The 23,981-nt window shown below is 38.3% G+C and overlaps 2 protein-coding genes across 3 annotated transcripts; both read left to right on the forward strand.

The window, feature by feature from the left end:
* The first annotated feature begins 975 nt into the window (after positions 1–975).
* Positions 976–5,917, forward strand: ccdc112 (coiled-coil domain containing 112). Of its 2 annotated transcripts, XM_005795025.3 has the most exons (14): positions 976–1,040; positions 1,308–1,426; positions 1,811–1,932; positions 2,690–2,779; positions 3,039–3,114; positions 3,429–3,555; positions 3,655–3,771; positions 3,860–3,997; positions 4,519–4,640; positions 4,731–4,857; positions 4,999–5,166; positions 5,372–5,470; positions 5,559–5,677; positions 5,756–5,917. In XM_005795025.3, exons 1-14 carry the CDS (start codon positions 996–998, stop codon positions 5,784–5,786), a joined length of 1,500 nt encoding a protein of 499 aa, XP_005795082.1. In that variant the 5' UTR covers positions 976–995; the 3' UTR covers positions 5,787–5,917. The 2 variants fall into 2 exon arrangements, with proteins under 2 accessions (XP_005795082.1, XP_023198767.1); XM_023342999.1 differs by lacking the exons at positions 5,559–5,677; positions 5,756–5,917 and having other exon boundaries at positions 4,999–5,214; positions 5,372–5,463.
* Positions 5,918–6,317: 400 nt separating this feature from the next.
* pggt1b (protein geranylgeranyltransferase type I subunit beta) lies at positions 6,318–22,466 on the forward strand. Its single transcript, XM_005794880.3, has 9 exons — positions 6,318–6,589; positions 6,951–7,069; positions 9,464–9,528; positions 9,942–10,093; positions 11,641–11,773; positions 13,485–13,530; positions 15,705–15,889; positions 16,259–16,367; positions 18,633–22,466. The coding sequence occupies exons 1-9, from the start codon at positions 6,462–6,464 to the stop codon at positions 18,797–18,799; spliced, it is 1,104 nt and encodes a 367-aa protein (XP_005794937.1). The 5' UTR covers positions 6,318–6,461; the 3' UTR covers positions 18,800–22,466.
* The last annotated feature ends 1,515 nt before the right edge of the window (positions 22,467–23,981 follow it).

Genomic DNA, 23,981 nt, shown 5'->3' on the forward strand with positions numbered 1-23,981 from the left:
GTGCCCTTGACTCTTGTAGTAAGATCCAAAGAGTCTAAGGGTCTCATCGTAGTTTAAAATTTCCCACCTCATTGTCTACAATTGGAGAAAATTCAAAGCAATGGTCAAAACACCCAGCTCTGGTCATCCAAATGGGTTCACCCTGAAAGTAAACAGTGAGATGCTAAAATAATTCTGCAAAAACCCTCAAAAATTACATTGTGGGGCCTGCAGGAGGCTATGCTGTAGTTGAAATGAAATGTCTGAAACATCTGAAAAAGACTACATAACCTCTCCATACAACTCTCACTAGGAAGATAGATTTGTCCTTCAGAAAAACATGCTCAGAGTGAAGTTTGTCAGAAACAACATGGACAAAAACAAGGACTTTTGAAACAATGTTTGTTATTTCAGATAGGTCTAAAACTGAATTATATGGACACCAAAGCAGAAGAGATGTTTGACATAAATCTACAGTAACGCAGCATTAAAGGGAAAGAACCTCATATCAACAAAAAGGTGTAGAGGTGGAGGTGTCATGTTTTGGTGGAGTTTGGCTGCAGTAACACCTGACAACTGCACACAATGAATCTTCTTGAGGAAAATGTGAGACCCATCTGTTGAAAAATTAAAGTTGAAGCAGAACTGGACCCTATAACTTGAACATAGTCCAAACATACCAGTAAATCCACCAGAGTGGCTGAAAACTATGAAATGAACCTGGGCTGAGTCAAACCACATTTTTTTTATCATTCTGAGAGCAGTTGGTTTACGTTATATGCAAGAAACGCCTATAAAATTTCGCAAATGAAAGTGAAGAGTGATTCTTGTGTCAACACTGTCGACAATACAATGTTGACCATTTCTGTTATACTCAAATATTCAGAGCAAGAGAATGATATTGACGGCATACAGCGTCCTCTGCTGGTTAAAACCGGAAACAACAGGAGTGCGCTTCCTGACAACAGGGTTTTTTTTTTCAATAAAGTTTGCTTTGTTTACTTTCTCAATCAAACATGGCCGCCTTAGCAACCGCTCTATTCGACGACGAACTGTTCACGGTACATTTTAAAGAGCTACATTTCTTATTTTCTTTAAAACACAGACACGGTTGGTTAGTAGACATTAGCTGAACTGTCACTGAGTGCTAACGTAAGGAAAAATATGAATATCACGATAGGTGCTGTAGTTTGTGAAAAAATGCATTTCGTCATTATTTAAGTTAAGTGTTTTGGGCAAACTGCATGACGTTTAGGATAGTAAAATTTATTACGTTCACTGTAACACTCGTACGCTCATTTGTTTGTGTTGTTTTAAAATGAATTTAGGATGAGGAAGAGTCTTGTGTCCCACCTACCACCGCGTCTTGCACGGTAAGAAAGCAGAAAAGGTTGAACAGGGAGGAAGTCGGTCGCTTTCTGCGGGAGGCAGAGAAGAACAGGAGGCTGTGAGTGAAATTTGCTTTCACTTTTGTAACACAATGAAGGATAAATCAAATTACATAAAGCTTAACAGATATATATAAAAAAAACCCACTCAAAAACTGTTTATTTCATCCACCCAAAACTATTTAGTTAACTATTTTCTATATAAATTATACTGACTTAACTGGACTCAATATTTGATGGGTGGATACATACGACTTCAGATAGATCCATAATCTAGTCTGCCGTCTGTAATTTGGGAGCCTGGGTTCTTAAAGGGATGTAGATTCATACCCTGTGATTTAGAAACACATTTAACAAGGAGTTGAAACAAGGAACATCTCTATCCCTGCCCTATAAATGTAACCACTGACTTTAAAATCAGTTATTTGCCTTTTGCCTGACAGGATTGAAAAATTGGAGAAAGAGAGAGCCCTGACTGTTCTGTGCAGAAAGAATGCCTGGACGGATGTCATTGACGAACTTGAGGAATATGAAAAAATACTGCAGAAAGAAAGGTTTTCTCAAAGTAAGCAATTTATAGCTGATTTTCTTTTTTGACATTAGGCATCTGTTTCACACTAGGGTGTGCAGTCAATGTGAAAAAGAATGGATTGCTCTTGTAAAGAAATAGATTTAACACTTTGGGAAATAATAAAAAATGATATGTGTAATGATAAATGTGGGCTCATGATTAGAAATACTTCTAATTCAAGCAGCACTAACAGAACATGACTGCTTTCTGAACAACCTTGAACCTTCATTCCTTCTTTTATGAGCTTTCATTGATTCACAGCTCTCTTCATATCTAACCACAACGTTAGATTTGAACGTCTTAGTTCATCTGATGTCTGAGTTTTAACCAAGCTGTTTCAGTCAAGCTTTAACCATTGGTCAAATATTGCCTGAAATTTGTTGTTTTTTTCTAACACAGACCTTTTTGACAATTACAGAAATTCAAAGTCTTGCATGTTCTTATTTTTTAAATCACATCATATGTCATTTTGTGTTCAAGGTTTAAAATCCATACTGTATCCTCGATCAGCTACTTCATCATGGTAAAGATTATGTGTGCAAGGGGTTTGAAGTAGATTGGTAAAACCATTCATCAGTAATAGTTCTGAATCTGAAGCTGCAATTTGTGTAGACCATGAATTTAAATGTTGACGTTCGTAAAGTATCGTCAATGTGCCTGAAACTTGCAGAAACCCGGTAAAAAAAACAGACTGTTTTAATATGTTGTTGTACAGTTTTAACTGAAATATAATATTATGGCTTTTCTTCAGAGATGATCCTTCAGAAGCAGCTAGTGAAGATCAATAATGGTGTGAAGAAATTTCAGAAACACCTAACTGATGTCAAGCCATCTCCTGAATGTAAGATTTTTGTTCTCGATGTTAAAGAACCTGCAACTCACTTGTTGTTGTCCATTACCTAGAAAAACTTATAGACATTAATTCTTTGTTATCATTAATATCAATATTTGAGCTACTTTCTGAGTTGATATGTGAAATAATATTGCAAGTTAAATAATTGAACCTCAGAATAAAATATGCAGTGTCAGTGATGTGAAAATTAGAGTCTTTTTGGGACAGTTTGTTGATATTGTTTCTGCAATTTTGTTTGTATTTCCAGTGATTGAAAGACTTAAAGAAATAATGTTAGATGTGGAAGTGTCGATAAATGCTCTAAAGGAGGAGCAGTGTTTACGGTAAAAAGATTTGCTAAACATTCATCTTTACATCACTTTAGCCTGGAACATGGGGGAAAAAGACATATTACCTTTTATGGATGATGTTATGTAACTGCATCCTTTACAATCTTTGGTAAATTAGTATGAAAGCCACAACATTCACTCGGTACGAAAAGTGTGCATCTTATGAGAAACAAGTTTAAGTGCATCAAAAAATGTTGGGAAGTAGAGAAAATAGAAATAAAAAAAGCATAATCTATAGACTAAGATTATCTGTAGTGAAATGAAATTATTATAAGGAATCAAACCTTATGTTTCTTACTTACTCTCAGCTTTGAGGAATATTCAAAGGAGGAGCTGACGTGCAAGCAGGAAGTTGTTGCTTATGAGAGGAAGTTTAAAAACTGGAGTCTTCTTGTCAAGTCAAACCCTAAATTACCTGCAGCTTCTACTCTGAAGGTTTTCAACTTACACCGTTATGTTTCTTCTTTGTTGTTTGACACTCACTTAAATAAGGAAAAAGGATGACAGGCTATTTTTTCTTCTGTTTTCTTTAAGGCCAACCCCTTCAACAAAAATCTCCCTGCCGAGGTCAAAGCTTTGGAGGATTTCTTGCAGAAGACTGGAGGGCCTCATGGAGGCTGGGACCAATTTGATCACCAAGCGTTCTTAAGAGTAAGGAATACAAAGTTGTTTTGTTAATTACTTATTTATTATTTTTGACAATTTTAGTGGAGCAGCTTTTTTGTTCTAACAATGACAGGTCTGGATGAAGCACGGTGGGCGGTCATCATACAGGAAAGAGGCCAAACTCTACCTGCCGAGTAAAACACAGGAGGAGATCCAGCAACATAACGACTGGCATCAGGAGCTGCTTTACCTGCAGGACAAAAAGAGAGAGGTGGAGAAATGTGGCGAAGCATGATGTTACGAGTTTAGAGGAAGTAAAAGCAGAAAAAAAAAAAATCCTGTTTATTTTCCAGGTCTGTCATGCACAATGCCTTGCAAAAGATGGAACCCTTTCACAATTTCTTTTTCACACAAATGAAAACTTTGTCTTCAGCCCCCCTGAGCTGTTTGCTGTGTTCTTTGGGTTCATAAGGATGAAATGCATACAGATGAACCATGTCTGCTCATTTGGTGACTTGTGAATGCAGTTGTTTGCACTGGATTTTATTTAGGGGTTTCACAGTGAAAGAAGCTTAATACACAAATGTACACCACACTTTTCAAAGTTTTATTTCTAAAAAAGAATCAAAAGTATTGTATGCTCCTCCACGCATGTCACAGTTAAGCACTACACAGTTAGGTTGTTGAATTAATTTCAACAACTTCTTTTTTCAGGGTGTGGTATGTGTCATGCATAAGTCTTTGCATTACATGTATTTTGCCCAGTTTTAAGTTTTCTTCCATCCCATTCAGGCTATTCAACGCTGGAAAACCAGTAAAGATAAAGAACGTCAGATGAGGATCCAAACTCAAGAGGAAATGGAGGAGGCACAAAGCAAAGAGAGGAAGGTCAAGAACTTGGCTGAGCAACAGCAGTGAGTATCAGTAACTGAATAAATTTAGATCAGAAACTTTTCAAATTTGCCTCACACAAACTGAGTTAAGTTAAGTCATTTATGTTTCAGGACCGAGGAGGAGAGAATGGAGGTAGCACGGTGCCTGGAGGAATGGAAGAAAAAGAAAAAACGAAAAGAGGAAGAAGAAGGAGAACAGAAACTGGCTGAGGAGATTACCAAGAGAAAACAAGCAAAGGTGCTTTGCTTGTTTTCACCATAGAATTTTTTTTTCTAACTATAGCACTGCTTTTCATAATCAAAATCACATAATATGAGGTTGCTTTGCTGTGGCCTTCAGCAGATGCCTATTTTTAACAAAATGATCTCTGTTGATCAGGAGGAGCGCCGCCGCCAGCTGGAATTAAAGATGGCTCTTGAGGAGTATCTGCGATTGAAGCGTGGGAAAGAGGAGAAGCAGGAGAAGAGAAAAAGAGAGAAGGAACAGAGGGAATGGGAGGAGAAGCGAAGAGAGGCAACAAAAGTCATCAAAAGCTTCAGTGAAAGGGTACCAAGTTCTAAAGTCTTAGAAGTACATGAAAACAAAAGATAAGGTGTAAGTTTGTACTCTCAAATTCAGAGTTTCTCATTAAATTACTAGTAATAAAAAGCGTTCGGACAATAAACCGCAGGTTCCTTTTTTAGCTCAGCGAGAAGACGGTATGATAACACCTTTACTTTGCAAAATACATAGTTTGATTGCACCTTTGCAGGATCTTCACAAGGTGGAGGCAAAGCTTCATGAGAGGCAACTGAGGGAAAAGGAGGAAGAGGAAAGACAGAGAAGAATCATAGCTAAGCTAAAGGAAAAGGTGCAGTGACCAGCCTGAAATATTTCAATCTAGATTTCAAAGATTTCAGTCATTAGTCTCAGAGAAATTATTCGGTTTTCTTCTTCAGATGGATGGTCATGTGAACAGAGACCCCTCCAGGCTGAATCGCCCCACTAAAGGATGGGAGGAAAGGATGAAACACAGTGAACCTTCAGGTCAAGGACCCATGCTACAGATGTTTCACAGGTCTGGACATGTATTCTTGACTTGAAGTTCTGATAAGTAACATTTAGGTAATTACATATTTTACTATTTTTATTCCAGAGCCATCCCCTCTTGGAGACAAGGGCTGTGATGTCACTATGAGCCGAGTACTGCAATTTTCCACAGTTTCCAGAGCCTCTATTGGACTTAAATCTTTTTTTGTTGTTTTGACACTTTTGTTATAATGGTAAAGTATTTCCAAATAAAATATTGTTTTTCTCTCTTAAAAAGACTGTCTGTGTGAACTGAAGACAGCATAGTTACATTAAACAACCATGTCAGCAAAAATCAGAAATAAAACAATCACAACAGGAGCAGAGTTTTATCACAGAGTAAAAAAAAGAGCAGAGTTTTATCACAGAGTAAAAAAAAAGAATAATTACGTAAATATCAAAGTGTTGTAGTTGAACGAGAAGCCATCTCTATGGGAGGTGAAGCTTGGTCACACAACAGATTAACCCAGATAAAAAAAAAGAAAGGCGTTGTGATGAGGCAGACAAAAAAGCTCTTTAATTTTCCCTTCTCTCCCACTAACAAATAATCACTGGGTTGATGAAAACTACACTGAAATAGATTAAAGATTAAAGTCCAAGCAAAAAAACAAACAAACCCCAATTTCGTTAACCTACCAACACTAACTGAATTATCGGTAGTTATAGCAGTCAATATCACAAATACAGTCCCCATAACGTGAACCTCTACTAGAGGTTTTTATTTTGAAAAGCAAACGCACCGGAAAAGATTCCCCATAGGTGCGGAAACAAAGATGGCGGAAGAAGAGAACCAGTTTGAAGAATTTGAGCAGATAGACTTTTTGAGAGACCGACATGTCCGATTCTTCCAGAGGACCTTGCAGGTGTTGCCTGAGCGGTACGCGTCGCTGGAAACAACCCGGTGAGTTCGCCAGAGGGCTCATGGGAGTTCTGGTTACTGTGGTTTGTTGGGGGAACTGAACAGCAGAGGAGCTAGATGTGATTCATTAGCCCTCAGTTAATTAAATAAAATTCATCTTAGCCTTTATTTAACCATTCAGGTTTTCTGGGTGTGATACTGTAGCAGCTTTTATGGCCTGATGTAATGAGCCTGTTTCCAACTATGTCTAGTTTAAAGTCTTATCATTCAGTTAACCCTCAGTTTCAGCTTGGTTTTCATCTATATTGTTTTTTAAAATTAAGGTTAAGCTATAAAACATGTTCACACATTATATGGCACTCTATCAATGAGTACATTGTAAGATCTACTGCTTTCATTTCAGGTTATCCATTTTATTCTTTGCCCTGTCTGGTCTGGATGTGTTGGATGCCCTGGAGGTGGTGGATAGTAAAGTGATGATTGAGTGGATTTACTCACAACAAGTTCTACCCACTCAGGATAGTAAGTGTTACATCTATTTTTATGTTATTTTATTAAAATATTTTATGTTATTTTCATAACATTTTCAGTAGGTTTATGAGAAATACATTTCCGCCAGAAAACTTGCTGGGCAGTCATTCATCCAGCGGCTCGTCGTGTTTCTGAGTTAAAAAATGTTTTAAATTTGAAAATATCACTTGGTAATTATGTGCTATTGGAAGATTAATACTTGAACACCAACTATAAAGTCTTAAAAAAAGTAAATATTTTAAAAAGACTTAAGTAAGGAAAGCTTAGCCTGGTGGGGCATAAGTAAAGCCTGGTGGCCCGCCAGGCTTATAATGCACTGGGAGAAACACTGTAAATGTATAGAGTGTATTATTATTTTTTGTCATAGCTTAGTAACATCATTGATAATGCTATTACATGCTTTGCTGAAAATGCTTTTCAGCGTAAAGGAGGCTGGAATTGCTCAGACGCCTACAAATTTGTTGCGTTTCCTCAAAAATAATCATTTGGATAGATTCAAATGTGTTTTGGGAAAAATCTGTATTGTATTTAATTAATCAGTGATGGCAGGAGAGAGGTGGGTAGTCTGATTAGGGCCTCTTCTGCGGTAATGCAGGAGCTGCACAAAAAGTAAAATCTCTTGACTTTTCTTGCTGGCCCTCACTGTTAGTGGTGAGATGTTGACCTTGACTGGAAGAACAGGATCCTGGAAGCATGCTGTGTAAATGAGCTTCATCCTAAATATTTCCAGGTGCAGTTTTTGATCACCGAGTATAAAAGAATGATTAAATATCAAAGTGTTGTCATTGAATGAGAGGCCAAGAAAGTAATTTCTGACATAGGGCTGCTTAGCTCCCTCATCTCAGTTTGGACTGCAGCCTCTGCTCCTCCACATTGATAGGATTCAAATTATGTGATTTTGGCCCTCTATACTTTTTTGTGACCTATTTGGAGGTTTTTCTGGGCGTGTCCAGAAAAATGGCACATTGAGAACTAGCTGGATCTAGACTCAGCCTGTAGTTTCCTTCTGACTAAAGAACCTGTTGGGTTTCTTCACTGTGAGTTGGAGAATGCCTCTGGGGAGTGGCATGTCTTCCCATCAACACCTGTCACCACATCGGCCAAATACTGATTTCACATTTTCTTTGTGATCTGGCTGGTGGATTTTAATTTGAATCAGTTAAGGTTTTCTTTCTTTATATAAAAAAAATAAAAGGAGAAAAAGAATTTCTGCTGATTATTTGATCAAGGTAGTAGGCTTTTGAAGGAATTAGAAAATTAAGGAATTCCTCTCCAACTTTTATCTGATTCTTGATAAAGGAAAAAAAAGTGCATTAAATATCAGCCTGTGTTTTGATGTGTTTGATGTGAAAATAGGGATAATTATAATTTTTTTTCAAATGCTGATTCTACTTTAAGTTATTGTAAGTTAGTTTGTTTCACACTTTCACACTGAGGCAGTCGTCTTTGCATCCTTAAACTCATCAAACTTTAAAGTCTGTCATTTGTTTCTTTTCCCACTCTGCAGATTTCAAGGCAGCTATTGGCCTTCAGTTGTCTGTAGATAACCCAGTGCATCCTTACAGCTGTTCATCAAAGAAAAGTTTGACTCTCAGGCTTTTAATGACTTGTTTTGGGACTGATATGTTGTTTATTTATATATTTTTGCCTCCAACAAGCCACTCCATACCATCTGTTGAGATGCGCATTTCATTAATTATTGAAGACATCAATGGAGATGACGGAGGGATAGTCGTGCTTGATGGATTTCTGCTGCAGCCATATGTTTCGAGGCTGGCAGGCTTCTTCTCATTAGAATTGAGGGAAACAAACAAGTTGAGAGACAAATGTGATTTACTAATGGTTCATTAGTATGATAATCCCCTATTTAGCAAACTATTAAGACTTACAGAAAGCATTTTGCTTACGTGGGATGTTAGTCTCCAGTAAAATGCAGGTGTTTGACTGAATTCATCTTTGTATACATGCAGGGAATCAACATCAGGGTTTCTGCATATGTTGGTGGAAGATAAAATATTTACTTTTACTTCAGTACAGAGGTTGGATGCCATATTTTTACCTAGTCTTGCATAAAGTCGGGTAGCAGGATGAGCTGTTGTAGGGCTGGTGTGTGATACGTGAATATATTGGTCCATTCGTTGTTCAGTCATTGCATAGAAAATATTAAAGCTTCTGTTATATTGTGCAGTTTGTCATTTTGATGTGACCAGCAGGTGGCAGCAGAGCTCTCCTCTTTCCGTATTGTATTGATGAGGACGTTTTCTGCAGGTCATAAGATGAACAGAAGGGCTTTAAAACATAAATCAGAAAACTGATTTAGTTGTTTGTTTTTTTCCCTGTATCTTGCGCTGAATATTTCTATCATTTCTGTCTGACCCATTACAGAATCCAACCTGAACCGTGGAGGGTTTCGTGGATCAGCACATATTGGGATTCCTTACAGCACGAAGGTACTACCAGAATTGTTTTTCAGTTTGAGTATTGTGGCTTTTAGTATTTTTTAAAAATCTTTCAGTAAATCCACTTTTTTCTATGATCAGTATCAGTTAATTTTTTGCTTCAGTACAATGATGCAAATGCCATACCACAGTGTAGCAGATGCTGTGTTTGTTGCTCAGTAGAAAATGTTGGACAAAGCATTCAACAATTGTAAATACCAGCCTTGGAAAGCAACGGTGACCACTGTCATGATGGGTATTATTAGAAATTTAAAAAAGAGAGAAAGATTTGCTTTTTTCTCTCAAAAATTAAACTGAACAGAGAAGAGTCCACTCTTCTACGCTTATATTATCTCCAAAATATTCTGTCTGTGTCTGCAGCCATCATCACCATCTGTGATTTCCCTCTCGGTTGTTGTCCTCAGGGTCCAGGTGTGCTCCATCCGTACGACAGCGGCCATGTTGCCATGACCTACACTGGCCTGTGCTCACTGTTAATCCTTGGAGACGACCTGAGTCGGGTGAACAAAGAAGCCGTTCTGGCTGGCCTCAAAGTGCTGCAGCTTGAGGACGGCAGGTTGGCGCACACTTTGCTCACTTTGCACCTAAATCCTTATTTAATGTGGCATTTTCACTCTGACTCAAAAGCACCCGAAGCCGTTTGAACACAGATTTAACACGGTCTGACTATAGCTTGCATTTGGATGTTCTGTAGTTCAAAAGCAACTAAATATGTGAATTTGAGACACAGTCTCCTATAGTTCTGCATGCTTTAGCGTGCAGATGTTCATGACTTTTCTCCTAAATCTTTGCTGAGATCTTCTTCCCAGAAACTCACTGATTATGTTGAAGATCAGCTGGTGGTAAAATGTGCCAACATAGCAAGTAAGGATGTGTGTAGACCACAAGTGTCAAACTCCAGTCCTCAAGGGCCGGACTTGGGGGCCGCTGTCCTGCAGTTTTTAGATGTGCCACAGGTACAAAACACTGAAACAAAATGGCTTAATTACCTCCTTCTTGTGTTGATAAGTTCTCCAGAGCCTTGCTAATGACATAATTATTCTATTCAGATTTTGTGCAGCAGAGGCACATCTAAAAGTTGCAGGACACCGGCCCTTGAGGACTGGAGTTTGACACCCCTGGTGTAGGATAAAGAAAATTAACCATTTCTTTTCCTCTGTCCTGACCTGAATGTTTACACCTCACTTCATGATGTTGTTCAAGTTCAAGCACGCCTTTTTGTGTAACTTAGTGGCCTAATACACTGCTCTGCCATAAAAACTTTGCTCGAAAAACAAAACAAAGCAAAAGAAGTCCTGTGAGACGAATAAAAGCAAATGATCATTTATACCCTGCGGTTCAACATTGTAATGAAGAGAGAAGCAATTAACAGCATTGCATTGTGGCATTTAAATTAAAACTTCATTAACGTTAAATAAAAACATTGCTCTTAATGTCGCTGTAATGATCCCAAATGTCCAGTCCTGGCAGAGCGCGGCCGTTGTTGAGATGGCATTCTGGGATCGATCCCATCATCATTCCTTACTGCAGGTCTGTCCCAAAATGCCTGGCAGTGATTTTCCAGTCCAGAGGTTTTGTTTATAACCTCTATTATGGTAATCAAATTGTTCCAGGGTCCCTGAGGTAGTCCCAGATAGTTACCCCAGAAACAGCCTATTGTATCCTTGCCCTTTCTCTCCTTCTCTACTTTTTCTTTTCTTTTTCTTTTTTTCATAATTAATTGCTTATTAACATGGTGCTGTCTTAAATACCACACCGTTATTCCACTCACTGGGAATAAGACCGTCTCATAATACTTGGGAGGTTAAAAAACACACGATCTCTAAATTAGAGCTATGTGTGTTGGGTTTCATTTTGTTTAATAGATTTAAGCAATACATTGTAGTTGGACACTTGTGGCTAATTATTTCATATGTTTGTATTTTTGTTAGTTTCACACCTGAATTATTGGTCCAAAATGCAGTAGAGTGCCAAGGGACATTTTACACCAACTAAAGTAGTTTTAAAACAGTCAGAACATAAATCTGAAAGCATAAAACCAGAACACAGACAGTTTTTTTTTTTAATGTAATTCTGCTTTTTTTTTGTTTGTCTGGCTTTCAGTTTCTATGCCGTGCCAGAAGGAAGTGAGAATGACATCCGGTTTATCTACTGTGCAGCTAGTATCTGTTACATGCTGGATGACTGGTCAGGCATGGACATCCAGAAAGCCATCGATTACATCCGGGGAAGTTTGGTGAGTGTTGACAGGTTAAATAAAGTGTGAAGCTTCTGATCCTCCTTCAGTGGATAAAACTAACAAGATGATTCTGATGTGAATGCTCCCACAGTGGACAATAGCCATTCTTTTCTTCAACATAAGAAGTGAAATTAAAATAAACACAGCCCACGTACTGTTATGAGGTGTCAGTTCATTTACAGACAGTTCATTTATAATAATTAGAGAAGATAGTCATGTATTATATTCTTAAGACTGCAGCGAAGGCTTTTTTCTGCATCAGTTAAAAAGAATAAAACCTGTAATTTGACCAACTTTACCTGCTTTGTTTGCATTTCTGGGCGTTAGACACATCAAAGCGCAGTGTTTTCTCTTTCTCCTGAGCTGCACACGTAACCTGGGAAACTTCATCGTGTATCGAGTTTAACATGTCAGAGTCTTTGTCGTTTCATGGGTGTGTTTGTATCATGCTTGTTCGTATCTATTCATGTCCTTCCGACATGAATAGATACACACCGAAAGTCGGGAAATAAGTTTAGTTTGGTTTAGAAAACTCATTTAAATTGTGACCTTAAAGCTTATTTTGGTAAAACAGAAACTGCCTTACATGTAGAGATGAATGCATTCAGTAGCCATTTTTGCTTTAGTCTGATCAGAGCAGGAACAGGCTGGGAATTATTTGTCCTTCCCAGTTGACTATCACCTCCAGCTTAGTTTGTATGTTTTGTCTGAAACTGTACAAAATAAACTCCCGCAGACTGTTTTGTGTTTCTTTTGTTATTGTGTCCTGTTTTAACAAAAAAGCTGGTTTAAGCAGATAACAGTCATGTATTGTCAATGCAGTAACATTCCTAATTTAATAAAAGATAGAGAAAGGCGTCCTAGATTGCAAGTAGATTGTGTGAAATAAAAATTTCTAGAGATAAATCTAAAAATGGGTCATCGGTTTCTCAGAGATGGCATTGTCTAATAATTTTCAAAGAAAAATCAATGTGAGGATGAGGAAGTGGCTGTATGTGATGCATCTTGTGACAAGTGCAATGTGTGGGAATCTTTGCCAACCATATCTATCCCTTTGTTTTGTTTGGGGATTTTTATTTTTTGAGAAGTAAAGTATAAAATGGAAAAAAAAACAGTGTGATGTTATGTATTACACACTCAAGTGTTGAACTCCTCAGCTCTCTGTGATTACATTTCTCATTTTAGTTAGAGATGCAACAATCGGCTGGCTAGAAAGAAAGTTACCATTTTTTCCTTCTTTGAACTGAGGATCAAATACTGCAGCATCTGAATGTTCTTCCTGCTAATTAAATAGATCAAAATTTAGGCTGATTGTAATAGAAGTTCAATCAACAGTCAGCAATATTTGATCCACTTTCAAAGTCAGATAATTCATTAGTCAGATAAAGTTCAAGGTTTTTGAATCAAGTACAAAATTACTATATTTATCTAGGAAAGTAATATGGTTAAAATTATCCTAATCAGAGTCGATCAAAATTGCAGTCAGCATGTTGGAGTTCGAAGAAACCAAAAATCTGCATCTGACCTGTGCATCTTTAAAAACAATACCTCACATTTCTATTTGTAGTAATTTTTTAAAATATTATTTTGTTCTGGTGGGGAGTCTAACATGTATGCCATGCTGTTCTTCCTCTTCAGAATCTCTGATTTGTGTGCACATCAATTATTATTGATTAAAATATAATTTCTACATTTATTTTCTCCATAGTCGTATGACAATGCATTTGGCCAAGGAGCTGGGAGAGAGTCTCATGGTGAGTGCAAATATGTTACATGTTATAACTGTAAAGTCCTAATAAGTTTGAATAAGTAGAAGAAAGGACACACACTGTTGCAAAAACAAATAAATTCTGATAAATTTGGCAATTTAAATACATTTTGTTTTATTTCATTGGGTATTTTTTACTACAAATTATTCAGAACACATAACCAATATGTTGGGGATTATACTTGTGAAAGGCATGAAAAAACTGCTTATAAAGGATTAACTCTACAGATCCGTTGCTATAGATACCGCACATTGTTTTCAATCATTCGTCCCCCACTCCAATTAGACCTTGTTTTTCTTTTACGAAAGCTTTCACGCGACACAACAAAAGCAGTACTTAGCAACGTATCTGCATGACCTTGGTTGTACAGAGAAGATGAAATTCCTGCCAGCTCTGATGTGCTCTTAAAACACTTTTTTTTTTTAAATTGCAACTGCTCCAAGGGGCAGATTTTATTGGATCTAAGTGATTTTCTTCTCGCTTTGAATTCAAGTTCTGTGATTAAAGGCTTCGGTGAGACTGTGCTGAGCCTACCAACTCTCCAAAGGGCTGATTACAAATCAGTGGAGATGCTTAGTCGAGGCCCATTACCGGTCTACCCTTGAGGTGTGTGTGCTTGTTCAGTGCCAGGACCTCCCAGCGTTGCTTTGAATGTGCACAAGCACATTTTTTGGGATGTTATGTCTGTGCAGTTGTGTAGGTGAAACATGAAATTATAGAACCTCATGGGTCTGGGCATGAGACTGGATTTATGTATCCGATTTCAGTCCTTAGTGTATATTTAGGACTTTTTTTGTTGTTTTATCCAACTTCACCGATCCCAACACTGGTATCCATGGATGATGTTTCTTCCTGCCTAAAGGAAGCGGATTTTAGAAAAACAAATTATCTGAAGCCACCAGGTGTTCACCCCTCACTTTAAGCTTCGAGTAGAAACAATCCTTCAAGTGGATGTTCAGTTTATTGCAAAGACATGCCTCCACATCTTTCTACATTCTTATTGAGTATGTTGTTGTAGCTTTCATGTAAGGGTGAGGTTAGGACCTCAGCATTAAATTAAAATTTAAAAAAAAAAGTTTACTTACACTCATTGTGAACAAGAATGCATAATGTAGCAAAAGCAGAAGAAGTAGGAACACTTATGTTGTGTTGAAGTAAAAATGATTTGTTTGACACGTCACTATTTGACCGACTATTAATCAGAAAAGTCTGAGAAATCATTAGAGATTTAAATGTGTAAAGCTGCACTTTCAACGCAATCTGTAGATTTGCACAAGTTGGAAAAGGTTACCAGGAGTTGCTTGTTAAAAAACTGCTGATTTCCAAGAGCAAAGTTACTGAAATGTGGCATCGACTTGGGTACATCCTGGAAAAAAGTCCAAACTATTCATCGGATGAATTGGTTTGGTAGGTTTGGGACCAACCCAGGAACAACACAACGCTCAAGTTTCCATGAACTCAAAACTGCCAGAATGTCGTTTTCAAGTAAAGCAAGTTTTACTTCCCCTTGGAGTCAGAGCTTTATAGCCTGATTAGCTAATCATTGAGCTATTACACCACAATAACAAGAAGTATGTTTGACAATTGAAAGTGGGGCATTAAAACCTACTAACCCTGTACCAGTGATGGCAGCATCAGGTTGTGACAATAAACAACAAACTTTGACACTGGGTGCATCAACAGCACAATAAATCCCACACACGCATCTAAATTGGCCTTTGAAGAGATAAGAAATGCAAATATTAACTACCTAAGGAGTTTCCATCCCGAAAGCAACATCCCAAGCTTTTATGGAAATTAATAGAGAATGATTCAAAGCCGGTTGTGTTCCAGGAAACAACTGATTTAAATGAGTTTTGCCTTGAGGATTGATCAAAATTTCCAGCCTGAATTATACCAGAAGCCTGTTGATGACAAGTGGAAAAAATAGTGATTATATGTAGTAGGGGTTTTGTGTAGAATTTTGACTTCATTTAGATGAAAGAAACTAATCCCCTAAATTTGAGTTTGCTGCTCCCAACTCTTGTTTTTAGAACGCCTTAAAGTTGCATTTGTATAATTACTGTAATTATTAAAGACTGAGATACTAATGCCCATAGTGAGCAGATGTACGCCCCAGACTGCAGCTTTATGTGATAACTCGGTGACCCATGTGCCAGGTGGTTGGACGTACTGTGCCATAGCCTCGCTGTGCCTGATGGGCCGGCTGGACGAGGCTCTGAGTCCGCGCGAGCTGAACAGGATCCGGCGCTGGTGCATCATGAGGCAGCAGAGCGGCTTCCACGGACGTCCCAACAAACCTGTGGATACGTGCTACTCCTTCTGGGTGGGAGCTACACTGGAGGTAGCAAACACCGAAATGTCTTCCTTCTTCGTCACATGATAAATCAATGCCTGCTGTGTCTCACACTCTAAATTTGCAGAAACAAGTTTGAGGTTGAAGCAACCTTAAACTCCAAAGTTTAAGGTTGCTTTGGAGATTTGTTGAAACTAAAAGCTTCTGCTATCACCAGTCTATAAATCCATTAATGTTTGAGGTCGTTTTGGAGATAACCTTTTAATTTACTGATGGATTCAAAACTATGTCTATGAAAGACGTCTGAGAAAAATATAAAAGACTCTGGAAATTGGTATCAGTCAAGAAAATCCTGATTGGTACATGTGTAGTTCTTAAAATATTTTCTCATTTGATGGTTTTTGTGTTTTTCTCCAGCTCCTGGATGTGTTCCAGTTCACACACTTTGAGAAAAACAGGAGCTTCATTCTGTCCACGCAGGATCGTTTGGTCGGCGGCTTCGCCAAGTGGCCTGACAGCCATCCAGGTAAATGATGCCACTTTACTTCTACCGCCTACAGTAGAAACGCCATGCTGTAGTTTTCTTTGTTTTTTTTTTGTGGTTGTTGCATCCATAAAACAGAAATTCCTGGTGTTTTTATAGTGCAATAACAACCACAGGAGCAAAGCAGGCGCTGAATGGCATGTTTAATGACTGTGTCGCTCTTCCTATTCATTCTCCTGTAGCTTCAAAGATCTCACATTAGGGACAAAAACATTGTGGATCTAAGCAGTTTCAGTTCATTTATTTTCCTTTCTTTGAGCAGAACAGTTTGCGCCTCATCTTCCACAGGTGCAGTGAAACAGGGTGGAGCTGTGGTGGCCAGTTTTACTTCAGATCAATGGGAAAAGAATCTCCTGTAACCCTAAACTTCAGTAGTCGTGTTCTTGCCTGCCCTCACGCTGGGTAATTGATGAGGCGATTATTTATAGGTAGCCTGAGGAAACGGCAGACGGAGCTCCTCGTGTTACCACAGACAGACAGGAGGACAGTGTTCAGGAGGGACAGACAGGACTTAGGCTTGTGAATGTAAATGAATAAAAGAGTTTTATGGAAGAAGGAAACAATAGTGAACTAATGTTTCCATTACAGTGGGAACTGGTTCGGGGCAACAGGGTTGGTTACTTGGATGTGGGACAATGGCTGCAGGCCTGCATCAAAATGATTCTAGATTTGCTTTTTCTGTGTATTTTGTTGCCAGAAGATTCTTTATTCTATGTTAAAATGTAGAATAAGAGACTAGAAAGCCAAAGATAGAACAAGGTTTTATTTAAAGCTCTTAAATTGCAATTGGAGAGACTGGTGTAGATTCACGATTCAAGACGTCACAGAAGGCAGCCAGACTTCTTCTCTTGTTTCTTGATTCGCCTCACATCCAAAGTTTCTGTAACGTCTTGAAGACAAGGAGTGTGGAACAAAGAAAGTTCATGTAATATTTGAATGTCTAGCATTTACTCCTCATTCCATTACACAAAAGCTAAATTAATTTATCAAGAGATACTTTTGTTTGTTTTGCCGTTCCAAAACTTATTTTCCTCATTGAATGTTTTTGTTTTTAAGTTACTGACAAGAAACTGTGACAAGGTCTCGTAAGGATTGGTAGATTAGAGACGATGTATTATTTGCAATGTACTAAGATAAAAAAAAACAATAAAAGACAAGTGTAGAAGCTGGAGAGTTTTAACAACAAAGTAGATTTTTGAACAAGATAGTACCTGTCTGATATGTCGCTATGTCTTAAGGAAAATTACAACAAGTCAGAGGTAAGATGGCAGATAAATGTTTTGCTTTGCTCTTGTATGGCTGGCTGCAAAGATGCCACAGAGGAGAGGAGCATAAATACAGACTAAACATCCTTTTACTCATTAATAGCCACAATATTTTTTAAAACTTAGTGTTTATATGATTGTTGATAATGATGATTTCAATTTAGCCTTAAGTAATTGGTTTGTTAAAACAACACCAACATTTGGCTAAAAGCCTATTTGGCTGCCGATGCTATTTATATACTAGACTGACTTAAAAAAAAAAAAAAGTCAGATTAATGAAAGCCACTTACAAGCCTGGACTTCATCACATCCGTGTTGAAATTGCCCCTTTACTGTTAAGTCTGTGACCGCTGAGGATGTTAACCTCAAGTTTTAGGCTGCGAGTTTGCAAGTAGGTGTGAAGTGGAGGGTGGCACAAGCCGCCCTTCATTCTATCCAAGCACTCTGCAGCCACTTGATTGTTTCACATTACTTGCTCCTCCTGTGTCAGTCGTTTATTGCAGGATGTGGCTGGCTCACTGTATCTCTAAAAAGCATCCCAATGTTAAACATGGATTGAAAGTCGCTGTAATATTAAGGCCTTTTGAAAATACATTCTCATTGGTATAACTTTGAGTCTGAGTCCTGATGGGTGAAGCTAATGGTTCTGTGATTGATTCTAATGTCTCTGTCCAATCATCTGTCATTTCATTATAATTCAATTACTGCTCCACTTACTGGTTTGTGGAGCTTTTATCCTCCTCCCGAGGGAGAGAGATGCTCCTATGGGCAAAGCAGCGTGCATTATTCACATGTCCTTAAAAGTTCATTATGACAAACTTAGAAACCTTGGGACAGCTGATGGGTCCAATGAGTTTATAGATTGAATCAGTAAACATCCATTCCAAGTACTAGCTCTGTCACATTCAGATGCTTCGGCTGGGACTCCTGTTATCAGCTCTGACCTGGTTTCTCCCTTTTGTCCGTGGTTTCGTCTCTCCAGACCCTCTTCACGCCTACTTGGGTCTGTGTGGCCTGTCTCTGATTGGAGAGCCTGACCTAAAGAAGGTCCACCCAGCTCTTAACATCACCCAGAGAGCCTTTCAGCACCTCCAGCAGCTGCAGCAGACGTGGAGGGACAACGCCGGCAGCTGCGTCGGACAGCAGTGAAAGCAGGACGATTTACTGCGCTAACTCTGGAGCACACGCCGTCTGTCGGTCACCGGTTGAAGGCGGCTGGATTTCTGCCGCGTCTCAGATATTTGGCTGCTCAAGAAGTTTGAATTGTTTGGAATTGCGAGGATTTAAACACTTGAGAACCTCATTTAAAGTCCATCTAAAGCAACTTATTTGTTGAGCAATATACGCCACACCTCTTTGCTGCCTTTAAAAAAAAAAGAAAGAAAACAAAAAAACAAGTAGTTGTTAATAAAGTTATGCGGTGCGATTTGTGAAAATACCATATAATAATGTGCCAGAAAGTGTAATTCACTGGAGACTTGAACAAACGTCAGATGCCTCCATCTTTATTTTATGGCCTTTTTTTAAAATTATGACACTTTTCTTCAAAGATATATTGCTTTACTTCCTTTTCTCTGCTTTGCTAACCTGCCTGGCGCTTTCGTCTGCATGTAGCTGCTGAATGTTTTTGACCTCTCATGATGCACCAGGTCTTAATGGGTCATGACTTCTGCTCCTCAGTTTGAAATCTGATACCATCCCTACAGGTTTACTCCCTTAAGCTTCTCGCTGCAATGTTTTCCAGTTTCACCACTGCAGGCTTTAATTTTCAAAGCTCAAGAGATTGAAATAAAAATGGAACTGCTCGGGTGACATTTGAACTGGGGCTAAATGTACCTCAGTTGCTGATTAGTTACGAATTTTAAGAAGATTATGGAATTGATTTCACTTGAAGCCTTTTTATGGGGATTTTATCTGACAGACCACACCCCTGCGTGGCTCGTAATTATGCAATGGAAGGAAAATTGTACAACGTCTTTAGAAATCTAAAGTGCGGAGCATTTCTTTGTGTTCTGTTTGTTTAGTTCCTCTTTGGAAAATGGGTTAATCTCCTTTTATATTTGATGAAGAGCACCTACAAACATTGGATTCTCCACTGGATACAGTTCTGGACTTTGACTGGGCCATTTTAACAGATCAAAACGCTGTGTTCTAACACATTTAATTGCACCTCTAGCTGTGTGCTTGGGGTTGTTTTCCTCCTCCTCTCCCCGAATCTAAAGAGTTTTGCTGCCAATAAGAGGCTGTCATCATCCCTGACTAGTTTTATCATTCCTAGTGAAAATGAAGCTTCCCACCACCATGTTTAAAGTTGGGAAAGCTGTGTTGGGGCTTAGGGTTGGATTTCCTTCACATGTCGCCTTTTGCTTGTGAGCCTAAAAGTTTTGGTCTCATCCGACCAGAGCCTTTTCTCCCACGTTTGCTTTGTGTCAAACTCCAAACATGGCTCCTTCTGTGAGGATCACACATGTGAGGAGGAAAAGCTCGTACTTTTAATGTCAGCAGATTTTCTCACCTGAGCAGTGGGTACATGCAGCTCCTCCAGAGTTAACCTGGGCCTCTTGGTTGCTTCCACGGTTTATTCTCTCCTGTCAGTGATTTTTTTAAGTTTATTTATTATTTTTTAATTTATTTGCTTTTGAAGGTGATTGGTAGCAGTATAATTTATTTAGGATGTCATCATTCAGATTTTTTTTTAAATAATTTTGAAAACCGTGTAATTTTCCTTCCACTCCCATTAAAGTTTGGTTGTAATGCAGAAATTGTAAAAAAAAAAAAAAAAAAAAAAAAGAATTAAGAGTATGAATAATTTTGTCAAACGCTGTAAATCTCCCCTCTAATTAAAACCAAATCTCTTCTTATAAGCAGCAGTGTGTTAGGGAGGCTCCTCATGACCTCTGAACCGAACTCATTCACCTGCTTCCTCCTCCCCTGTGAGGTCGCATCCAGCTGGAAATCAGCGGGGAGATTAGACAATGGCATCATAACCAGAGGAAACGGTTCTTTGAACTGTTTATTCGTAACTCCAGAAAGGATGCAGGATGAAATAAAGAACAATGGCCAGGACTGTACCTCCTTATGTCAGGAAGCAAAAACGGCTTTTGTCCTTCATGATCCCTCCTTAGCTGTTGATCGCCAACAAAACCGACTGTAAGAAGGACTTCTGGCTTTACGTTCAGTTCATTCAGACTTCTATGCAGGTGTTTGAGCTGAGGTCCAAAATGGCGTTCATGACCTGGCAAAGAGAGTCTTTCCACCTTTTGCCTTTACATCAGTCGTCTGTCTCGCAGCAAAAAAAAACAAACAAAAAAACCATTTCCAGCTTCCACACATCGCTGCTTGAAGCAACGCCTTTTATTTATTTATTTATTTTTTTTTTTTTAATGAGGCCACAGTGTGAGGTAACACCTGCTCCCCTCGTTGACACGTGATGAGATGCTTTGAAAGCGTGTCAGAAGCACAGCTGCCCGTCTGCTGCCTGTTTACCTGCAGCTCTTCTCTGTGTGCAGACGCGCCTGTGACTGCATTTACAAGTCATTCGGACGCTGGGTCTGCTATCAGGGAAAAAAAGGGGAGAAGATGTGAGGAGAGCTGAATGAATAAATAACGAGAGCCATCTATTATTAAAAGTCAGCTGTCAGAGGCTGGATTCAGCTCTTTGAATCCAGACCAAATCCTCGGCTTTGGTGTGAAAACAATGGGATTCTTAACTAATGTGCGTTATTGTTTATTTTGCACTGATCTGAAACAATTTCTCTTTCTCAACTAATGTTACCATGTTCTTATTATATATGTATAATACATAGAAACCATTACCACCAAACGCTTTGACGTTTTTTAAAATGTTGCTGAAATGTGTGGATTTTTTCTATTCTAACACACTCTAATATTGTGTTTTCTTTACCTATATGCTATAAGCCTGTTCTCTTTAGTTGAATATAAAGCTAACTGGAGCATTGTACGTAATCAGTTTTCTTCTTGGTTTCCTACCCAAATGATCCAGTTTGGCTTGTATTTGTCTGTGTACATAGATGAAGTCACATGGTGAAGCCACTTTCTCCAGCTTGCCTCCTTATTGTGCCTAATGCATTGTTTTCTGTCGCTGCTCTCTGAATGCTTTGCTTTTGTTTGCTTCTCTTATTGCCTAATTTAGATTTTGCTTGGATCCTTCTATGAAAAATGAGTATGTGAATATTCAGTGAATATCAAGTTAACCTACAAAGAGGGAAGTGTAACCTGGATATTTGTTTAGATTCCACAGGACAATATGTGTTGTTTACATGTGTGAAGATCAGATATAAGTATGCTACTTTCTGATTGGTATTGTCCAGAAATATGTTGGGAATTATTTTGACATTTGACACCGAGTGGCACTTACCAGTGCTAATAAATGATTATTTTAGCTCATATTACACAGGAGACGGGGCCTTCAGTTCCAGCAGCATGAAATAAAGGCAGCACTGCTTTGTGCTTCCAAAAGCTGTGAAAGGATTGTCCCAGAGATGCAGCCAAAACACCACATGCCGTTTTACCAAGCACTGCTATACATATTGTAACGATAAATCATGTAACAAAAAAATATAATGGAGTTTATTTTTTCTATGCTTTCTAGAAATGTTGGTGTAGATAAATGTAAATGTCTATAAAGATGCGACTTCTGCTGGGGAAGTGACCAGAAAGTCTTTACATTTCTGGACCTGCAGGTCTTGGTGTGTGACGTGTTCTTGAAGTGCGGCTTTTCGAGTTTGGACTCATGCTGATTCTCGCTTGGCACGGAAATTGTATTTATGGTGAATAAAACGTGTACTAACTTTGACATTTGTGTGCGTTTTGTGTTTTCAAATGGTGCCTTGGAAACGTAAAAACCTCATGATGCGACCACAAACCTCAGAGTTTTATCAGAATATTTAGTGATGGACCAAAATGGATGGAAAGGTATAAATTGATTTCAAAATAATCCCCGCTCCATGATGCTGCCACTGCTGTGTTTCACTATGGGGGTGGTGTTCAAGGTGTAGCTTAATCTAACCGCAGCACCTTCCTCTGCATGGTTTCTGGCAAACAGACCATTTGATGCGTCAGGCTTTTTTTTTTTTTAACAATTACTTTTTTCCTGTCACTCTCCCATAAAGACCAAATGTGTGGAGATCAAAAATTATTACCGTAGTTATCTTTTCCCATGTTTGTTTTCTGGCCTCAGATTTTAATGTAGTAGCATTTGATGTAATAGTTGAGTTTTAGCTACAATAGTCACTTGTAACCATTTTGTGTTTTGTTTAAATCAATGCATTCAATCTACTTTTTAGTCACCCAAATATAGATCAAACTAAATATAGTTGGCAAGTCATAGAGGATTCCTAATGGAGCTGCCTTATCTTTAAGAAAATAATTTCTTTACACATATCTGAAATATTTACTCAGGAATGGAACTAAAGACCCATTTTGCAATACAGAGTTAACATTTAAAAGATTTTTTTAAATGATTTTCTTAGATTAGCTTCTTTTTTTTTTTTACAGTTTCAAAAACCATAATTATGATGTTCAACGTTTCACAACTCATCTTTCCAAATGACAAAAAGGTGAAAAATACTGTTCAGTTTCTAAAAAATACCATGATCTTTACATACTCATATGTTAAGAGCTTCTATTTCATTTTTGCTTCATTTTTACTGGTTGATGAAAACTGTTACTAAAATTTTGGCTGATAAAATTAACACTAGTCTTGTCAACAGATTCTCCCACCTCCAGAGTTGCCATGGTGATCATGGCCGCTTCTCCCAACTCCCATCCTGTGAGTTAGGAGGAGCTCAACGGGTGTGAATACTTTTGCAAAGCACTGTATTTGTCTTGATTCCTCTTGTAGGGTGTAACCATTCAAAGGACAAAGATGTGCAACTGAAGCTACCTTTTTGTTTGCTGTAACAAAAGTTCAGGAGCTCTTCACATACCAGGCCAGTCCAGATACATAGTGCTCCTATTCAAGGTATGCAACGAAGAGAGAAAAGAAGCAGCCCTGATGATCTTGCTGATCCTCATTTTCTAAATTTATTTTGTAAATGTTTGGTATATGTTTATCCTAACATATACCAACTCAAAAAAGCGAGGATTTTCCCTGTAGTTACTCAAATAAAATGCCCAGAAGTCAAACAGATAAAAGAAATGCTGCAGAAATTTGGGGATCCACATGGGAGGAACATTTTTAACTTTTCCAGCAGAACACACACAAAAAAAACCCTGTTAATTTGAGCTTCTAACTGAATGAATGAAGAAGTTTTCCTCTTCAAATGTCTCCTTTGCTTTTCTACTCTAACTTCTCAGTGGATTTTGATAA

The sequence above is a fragment of the Xiphophorus maculatus genome, chromosome 12, assembly GCF_002775205.1.
Source record: "Xiphophorus maculatus strain JP 163 A chromosome 12, X_maculatus-5.0-male, whole genome shotgun sequence".
Lineage (NCBI taxonomy): Eukaryota > Metazoa > Chordata > Actinopteri > Cyprinodontiformes > Poeciliidae > Xiphophorus > Xiphophorus maculatus.